Source organism: Ursus americanus, chromosome 1, assembly GCF_024610735.1.
Source record: "Ursus americanus isolate L20-20 chromosome 1, mUrsAme1.1.p, whole genome shotgun sequence".
In the NCBI taxonomy this organism is placed as follows: Eukaryota; Metazoa; Chordata; class Mammalia; order Carnivora; family Ursidae; genus Ursus; species Ursus americanus.
This window is the reverse complement of record NC_142127.1, coordinates 41168714-41176878: the sequence shown is the minus strand read 5'-3', so window position 1 is coordinate 41176878 and position 8165 is coordinate 41168714. Positions and strand designations below refer to the sequence as shown.

Here is an 8165-nt window from a genome sequence, read left to right as displayed (position 1 = left end):
GTACTCTCTCTCAATAAATAAATAAAATCTTTAAAATAAATAAATAAATAAATAAATAAATAAATAAATAAAATTGCATAATAAACTTTGAACTACTCTGAATAAAAAGAAATGACTGTCCACTTAAAAATGGTTAAGATGATAAATTTTGTGTTATATATCTTTTACCACAATTTAAAAAAAAAAAGAAATGATGGACTTATTTTTCATGCTAGTCCAATACAAGCATGAACTCATTTCTCCCCCTTTATTATTGTGATCCAGAAAACAGTACACAACAAAATCGGGAAGCCCTCTAACATAGGATTTTCTGGTTATGTGATTTACCACTCAGAAGAGAATAGGTGGTCCTGCCCATGGCCAATGACATCTCTCCTTTTAGTTTAGTTCGGAGCCCTTAGCCATGATCTACTGATCCTTGCTCCCTCTTCCCTTCCATTGTAGCAACCATGGCCTCCCCTGGCCCCTCCACTCTACCACTGACTCCAGCCTCACAAACGTGCATCACCAGCAGCACACCCACCACGTGGTTAAAGTTTGGAAATACTGAGGAGGAGAGGTCATCCTAGCCACAGCCACTTTGTGAGAACGTGGGTCTAAGGATCTTAAACACATTTGCTCATGAAGTCCTAGAATTATTTCTTACGTCAGGGACTAAAATAAGCACATTCTCCAAATTAAAACAACAAAAACACAAAACACAGACTAGCCAAAGGACACCAACAACAGAAGAGCACAGAAGTCTTCTCCTGCTTTGGCTGGTGTCTGATCTAACAGGTAGTGAAAGGCCTCTCCTGACCACCAAGTGTGACCAGAACCCCTTCTTTAGTATGACTGATAACTGGGGTAAGGAAAACACCCCAAACCACAGCTGAGAAACAGTTTTTAGAGAGTTACAGTGAAGTGCAAATCAACATGATGAAATTCTTTTATGACAAGCTTCACAATTAATTTTACAACATGGAGCTTATTGACCTTCGTCCCCGCTCTAGATGTTCTTCTCTCACCCATCCAGCGTATACTACTGCCTGCTTCTCACAGCTGAAGTTCAAGGATGACCTGGTTCCTTTCCCTGGCGAAAACTTGTAGTGGCTTCCTAGGATGTACTGAATATTGAATTTCAGCCTGAAGAATATTCCACAACTGACCTTTATTTCCCAACACTCTCAAACACCCTACATCCCGGTAAAACGAAACCAGGTAGATATTTCCTGAAGATCCTCCAACTTTCTCATTCAGCCCTGGTGTGCAGTTATTCTTTTGGCCCCAAATTTCTTCTTTTCATATATCTAAGTCCATAGAATTATTCAGCTAGCCATCTATCTTTTATATATCTCTTGGTAGAACTCAATTTTGTTGTAAATAGCTTCCATCTAGAACACGAGCAGAATAATCTTCCAAACTACAGCTGGTAGGGAAAGCAGAAAATTGAACAGAAACAGATGGGGTCAATGTTGAAGGTATCTGTAAAGTGAGTTTTAATCTGAATTTTAAAGGAGGTGAGATGTGAGCTTTGGCTTGGACAGCAGGAGCTCATTCCCAGATAAGTGGGGCAGATTAAGTGGAGGGTAGGTGTCCACTGAGCAAAAGAACAAATAAAAACCTTTGTACTTACTTAACTTATCCTCCAGAGCCGAGGCCAAGGAAGAAAATCTGTTCAGTTCCCTCACCACGCCGTCTGCCCTCACCAAGCTCCCTCTCTCCCTCCTTTCTACATGCTGAGATCTCAGTTCTTCCATGACTCTGGTTCCAACCACCAAGAACACAGACAGAGATTGGAGATATTTCTTCTTCGCTTATCATTTCATGTTTTAATTTTTTTAACACATTGTCTACTGCTGTGTTCTGAGCATTTCCCTAGGCCCGGGAAGAATGAAGGATGGAAGAAAACAATAAAGGAATAAATGGCACATTTCCAGTCTTTATGTGGAGATGATTTAGCAAATAATACACACTTAATGGTGTTGGGCTGTTTATTTGGTTATTTTTCATTTGGACCCTCCCATTCATTCCTCAATCTTATCTGCCCTGCCCAGTACCTTATGTGGCTGACCCCACAGAGAGCACGCCCCATTATCCAGGCTCCTTCGCCCTCTGCCGTTAGTAGGGTTCAGCCAATATCAGCAAGCTATTGAAGAGAAGTAGGAGAAAGGGACCAAAGTATTTATTCCTTCTGCTTTTATCTAGTCTGTGCTGCAGTCTGACATTGGCTCCATCTTTGCAAGCCAATAGCTCTCTCTAGGTGACACCCCCCCCCACTCAAGGTTCTTAAAAAGGGTTAGTCCCAGGGGCTAATAAATAAATAAAATCTTAAAAAAAAAAAAAGGGTTAGTCCCGTATCCCCTGCAGGGAAAACATGGTAACCAGGGTGTTTTACCTGCAATGATGGTGGTTCACTCATCATGAGGTACTTAAGATTGAAGGAGATGGGCAGCATTCTAAACTAGGGCTGGATTTAAGCAGTCAGAAAAAATCTAGGTGTGGGGCAGAAATCTCCCTTAAGTTCCACAATAGAAATTCATGGCCTCTTATCACGTTTGAGACTCAAACCAGTGCATTCTCAAACCAGAACACCATGTTTAAAATGAAGGCCAGATCTTTTGGAGGAAGGAGCCTGCAGTTTCACCACACTGAATATCTCAAGTCTTCTTCCAAGTCTTCCTTTGGAGGACACGTGATGTAGTTAACTTTGCAAATGAAGGGACATGCTCAGACCTCCCAGGAGTTATTAAACACTGGCCCTAGGTTTATACTCATTTCTATGGAACTAAAACACCACTCTGGTCCAGTGGTGTCTCAGTTTCCTCTTGCTGCTATAATAAATTGCTACAAACCTGGGGGCTGAGCCAACACAAATGTGTCATCTTACAGTTCCGGAGGTCAGGAGTCTGAAAAAGGTCCTACTGGGCTAACGTCGAGGTGCCAATCAGAGGGGCATTCCTACTAGAGGCTCCAGGGGAGAATTCCTTCCCTGGCTTTTTTCAGCTTCTAGAGTCTGCATTCCTTTTTTGTTTGTTTGTTTTTAAGATTTTACTTTTATTTATTTTGACAGAGAGACAGCCAGTGAGAGAGGGAACACAAGCAGGGGAGTGGGAGAGGAAGAAGCGGGCTCTCAGCAGAGGAGCCCGATGTGGGACTCGATCCCAGAACGCGGGGATCACGCCCTGAGCCAAAGGCAGACGTTTAACAACTGGGCTACCCAGGCGCCCCTAGAGTCTGCATTCCTTGGTTCATGAAGAGACATTAGAGTAAGGAAGGCCAAGTGGAACTGTCCTGGAACTGTCCCTCCTCCACATTCACATGGTAAAATCAAAAGTAATACCACATTCCTGGGCGAGTACAGAGATTAGTGTCACTACCTAAGAACCCAAAAAATGCAAGAATGCTCGTTCTCTATCCTATACTCAATGAATTTCCCTGTTCAGCCAGTGCAAAAGAAAGATGAATTGTGGAAAATAATGAACAGTCCCAGCTGCCCTTTCCAGGGTGGTAAGTTTACTGGGCCCAACAATACAGTCCTAGGATCTGGGTGCTATTAACCTAACGAATACTTTTTTTCTGGATCTAATTGATAGGACCGTCCAAAAGAGTTTGTCTTCACTTAGAAGGGTCAGCAGTGTAGTTTTACCGTCTTACTTCAGAGCTATGTCAACTCTCTTGCTCTCTGTCATAGTATGGCCTCCTGGGATCTTGATCATCCTGAAATTCCATGGAACATCACACTGGTCCACCATATGGGTAACGTTATGCTAATTGGACCTCAAGTACAATAAGTAGCAATTTCCTTATGTCCTATAGTAAGACAAATATGGCCACAGGGTCGAGGGTAAATTCCATGAAAATTGTGCAGTTTCAAGGAGTTCAGTAGTCTAGAGTGTGTCAGCCTACCCCTTCTAGAGTGAAAGATAAGTCACTGTCCCTTGTCTGCCCACCACGAAGAAGAACAATGTTTGCCAGAACTCTTCAGATTTTGGAGAAACAATATACCACAACTGGGTGGGCTTCTCTTACCCCTTTGCTCAGTAGCCTCTAAGCCTGTCTGTTTTGAATGGAGCCTGGAGCAAGAGAGGGCTCCCAAGTTGAGGCTGCCCTGATGGTTGGATCTTAATGACCTCACAGACGCAATAGTTATTAGACACGTCTGTGGCGGCCGGAGATACTGTACAAAGCCTCTGACAAGCCCCAAGAAGAGAATCACAGAGTATATGCCTGGGATTTTTAGAACAAAGTCATGCCCTCTTTGCCAATTTATTAGTTATCTATTCATGTGTTAAAAAAATACTCCCAAAACTTTGGGGCCCATCTTAGACTTTGGCTATGGTAGTCAACAATTATTCACCATATAAAAATCAATTTCTCTCTTTCTAGAGGGCCCTAGTAGAGAAAGAAAGCACGATCATGGAACGCCAAGCTTATTAGTTGGCTTGGGCTGCTATCTGTACCAAGGTACCCTAAACTGGCTGCTTACACAACAGAAACGTATTGTCTCACAGTTCTGGAGGCTGGAAGTCTCGGACCGAGGGATCAGCAGGGTTGGCCCCTTCTAAGTCTATGAGAGAAGGACCTGTTCCAAGTTTCTCTCCTTGGCTTGGGGATGGTCATCAACTTGTGTCTTCCTACTTCATCTTCTTTCTGTGCATGTCTGTCTCTGTGTCCAAATTTCCCCTTCTTATAACCAGTCATGTTAGATTGGACCCCACCCTAAGTATTTCTTTTTAATCCAATTCCTTTGTAAAGACCCTATTTACAAATAAGGTTACTTTCTGAAATACTGGGTATTAGGACTCCACCATGTCTTTTCTGGAAGAGCAGCATCCCATTATTAAGTGAAAATAGTATTTATAATATAAGGCAGAAGAGCCTAACTGGTCCAGCAGGCACAAGAAACGCACGTGAGCAGAGAGCTTAGGCTACAGGACGGCTTCCTCAATGCTTCCCTGTCTCTCCTGCAGTACACACCTGTAGCTTCATAGGGAGTTCTAGCTAGCCAGGCAACAGGAAGGAAGAGCCAGCCTTGTGCAAAAATGAGCTGGCACCCATCCTAAGTGGATGGCTGCTGCATCACAGCCCCGCTCAGGAATGCCCTGAAATATGGTAGGAAGAGAAATCTTCCTAAGGGACAGAACTTTTATTACAGCTGTTTTTCCATTTTGTCTGGAAAGAGAGATGGCCTGATACAAGATCACACTGACTCATCGGTGGTGGCTAATGTGTTGGCCAGCTGGTTCCTTAGGGACTTGGAAAAAACAAGACTGAAAGACTGGTGATAAAGAAGTTGGGGTAGGGGAGATTTGGGAAAGAATATCTTGAAGTGTTTCCACTTGGGAAGGTATTTGTGTCTCATAGAATACCCTCCAGAGACCAAGATTATCTGTCCCATGGATGTCAGCCAACCTCCCTCCAGATTCCCCTTGCTGAATGTCCAGTGCCCTGGTACAGACACGGAAGTTAAGCATGGGCTCAGCTGCATTGCCTTCCCTACTGGAGGCTAATGTGACTTGCGGCTTCCCTCCCCCATTGCTTTGTGTACAAACCGGTGAGAGCAGAGGCAAACACTGAGCCCCCAACCTGGCCCCATTCCCTGTAGTCCTTCGATGGCTCTTTTCACAGCCCCAGCTCACAGGCTCCAGTAGCCCTACTGACTCACCTTCTGAGCAGCTGGGAAAAGGAGGAGTGGATGGATTCAAGATATACTTGTAAAGGCAGATTTGGGAGAAATTGATGGCCAATGACTATAGTAGGAGAATGGAGAAGAAAACCTGAGATGACTGAAGTTTTCAGTTTTTGTGAATGGTGAGCGGGAACACTTTGAATGAAGACACATGATCAGAGAAGGGCAGGGAGAAACTGACAAAGGAGGTGAAGAGTTCAGTTTGAGCCTCTGGAGGTGGGTGTGGGTAATATGTAGGTATCATGAGCAACCAGTGGTCGAGAGGGGAAACGATCCCTGAGTTTAGAAGCAAAGTCAGCACTTGAGATAAAGGATGAAAACTTGAATTTATTCATAACCATGTGTTAATGTACCACAGGACTTTGCATGTTTAATCTTTTATCTCTAACTATGGACACAGAGACTGCTTTTCAGCTGTAGTGAACCCAAGTTGAAGAGGCCTTTAGGGGGCTGGAAGTACTTATCCTCAAGAAAGGAAGCAAGCATAGAGAGAACTTAAAGGCAAATGTTTACCAGAGTATTTTATACTGAAAGTGCCAAATGCACAGACCTCATCTGTCTTGTCCCACTTCTCTCTCTCCAGCGACTAGAAGAGGGTCTGGCACCTTGCAGTCACTCAAATATTTGGGGAGTGGGCAGAATAAATGGGAATAAATGCCAAACTGGATAGAAGGAAGGAAGGAAGGAAGGAAGGAAGGAAGGAAGGAAGGAAGGAAGGAAGCTACTGGGTAGGAAGGGAGGGAGGAAGGAAGGAACCCACAGGGCACAGTGGGGAGCTGCGGAAGGGAGAAGCCACATTTAATCTTTTTCTACTCTTTAAACTCTCTTTGCAAGACTGAAAGATGAGAAGCTATGTGACGTGATGGTTAAGAACATGGACTCTGAATTCAAGCTCCTAGCTGAGCGACTTGGACAAGTGACTTAACCTTTCTGTGCCTAGGCTTTCTCCCTGTAAAATAAACACAATAAATGCTTAGAGCAGCTCCCGAGAAAAAGTAAGTTCCACATAAGTATTATTGTTATTTTTGGCATCTTGATGAGAAGGTAAACCTGCGAAACAAGCTGGAAATGCCCTGCGGAGGGTGAATTCAGATACTTAGCCTTTAAGCACCATTCTCAAAGGAACAATCACCTTTTCTTTCCCTTTGCCTTCCAGAAGCTTTAAACACAACACTACTTCCCAACAGACTTTCACTAGCAAAAGACAGAGGCCTGGGTTTTAGTTGGGCTGCCGGCAGTGAGCCGTGAGTTAGTTTGCAGACCCCATGGGAGCCGAGAGCCAAGGTCCCTTTCCGCGAGGGCGGACCACCGCGTGCGCGCCGGGTGCCAGGCGCAGGCTCACCCCGCTCGGCTCTCGCAACCCCGCCCGCGCGTCCCGGGGGCCCTGCGCCCTGCGCGCCCCGGCTGCCGCCCCGCGCCCGGCACACGGGGGAGGCGCCTCTCGGGCGCCCTCCGGCCGGGATGCCAGTGCCCGGCGCCCGGCGCGCCTTCGCCCGCAGCCTGCCCGCGCGGCCTTTATACGGAGCGGGCTGGGCGCTCACTAATGTTTAACTCGGGGCAGAAACTTGGGAGCGCCGAGTAACTCTGAGGCCCCGAGCGGCGGAGCTGGACGCGCGTCTCTGCGGCTCGCCTGACTTCTGCCTGCGCTCCTGCTCCGAACACTCAGTTCCGGGCACACGCCGACGATGAAGGTGAGTGAGGAGCGCCTTTCCCGAACCCCAGGGTCGAGTCGTAGGTGCTTCTTCACCAGACTCTCCCCCCAAATTGACCCCGAAGATCAAGGAACGGGACCAGGAGCTCCCGTTCGGCGGAAGCTCCAGGGCCACCCTCTGACAGGTGAAGGGAGTTCCCAGAGCCCCCGCCTGGTGCTCGGCCCCCCGGGGTTTCTGCTAGAACCCGGCGCCAAGCCTGGGAGGACGCAGAGAGCCCCCCCCCCCCCCATAAAAAGCACGCTCGAACCCTCACTTGGCTTCTGACGTGCAGGACACCGTAGAGAAGCAAACGCTAATGTGCTCAGATGCCACAAGTTCAAGGGCAACCGCTCTTGCTACCTCCGCACTCCTCTCAGCTCACTGTGCCCCTCTTCCGATGTTCGCCCATGGGCAAATCCGGCTGCCTAGGGTGCAGCGCGGGCCCCGACCCTCTCCCTTTACCAGACTGGGGCCAAAGGGCTCACTCTAACTGGACACGATCTGCCCGGTTTGTAGACGCCATGGAAGGTGCTCCTGGGACTGCTGGGGCTTGCTGCGCTCGTCACCGTCATCACCGTGCCCGTGGTTCTGCTGAACAAAGGCAGTAAGTTTGAAACATTTGCAAAAGATAAGACAGCTGGAGACCAGGTCAGGTTCCATCTTACCACACTGAGGAGAACTAAGGATCTTGCTGGGGGCTTGGACCAGTGAACTAGGTTGTAGCTGAGGCTCCCCTGATGTTGTTGCTGCTTCTAGGGAATGGCTGGATGGCCTTGGTGGGGTCTCCAGTGTTCAGGCTGCAA

The 8165-nt window shown here is 46.9% G+C and overlaps 1 protein-coding gene across 1 annotated transcript in view; it reads left to right on the top strand.

The window, feature by feature from the left end:
• Positions 1 to 7104: 7104 nt before the first annotated feature.
• DPP4 (dipeptidyl peptidase 4) overlaps positions 7105 to 8165 on the top strand; it is a 77811-nt gene continuing 76750 nt past the window's right edge. Inside the window, exons 1-2 of the mRNA XM_045780805.2 lie at positions 7105 to 7362; positions 7879 to 7966. Of these exons, the coding sequence (XP_045636761.2) occupies positions 7357 to 7362; positions 7879 to 7966 (94 nt within the window). The 5' untranslated portion in view covers positions 7105 to 7356. The remainder of the gene's footprint in view (positions 7363 to 7878; positions 7967 to 8165) is intronic.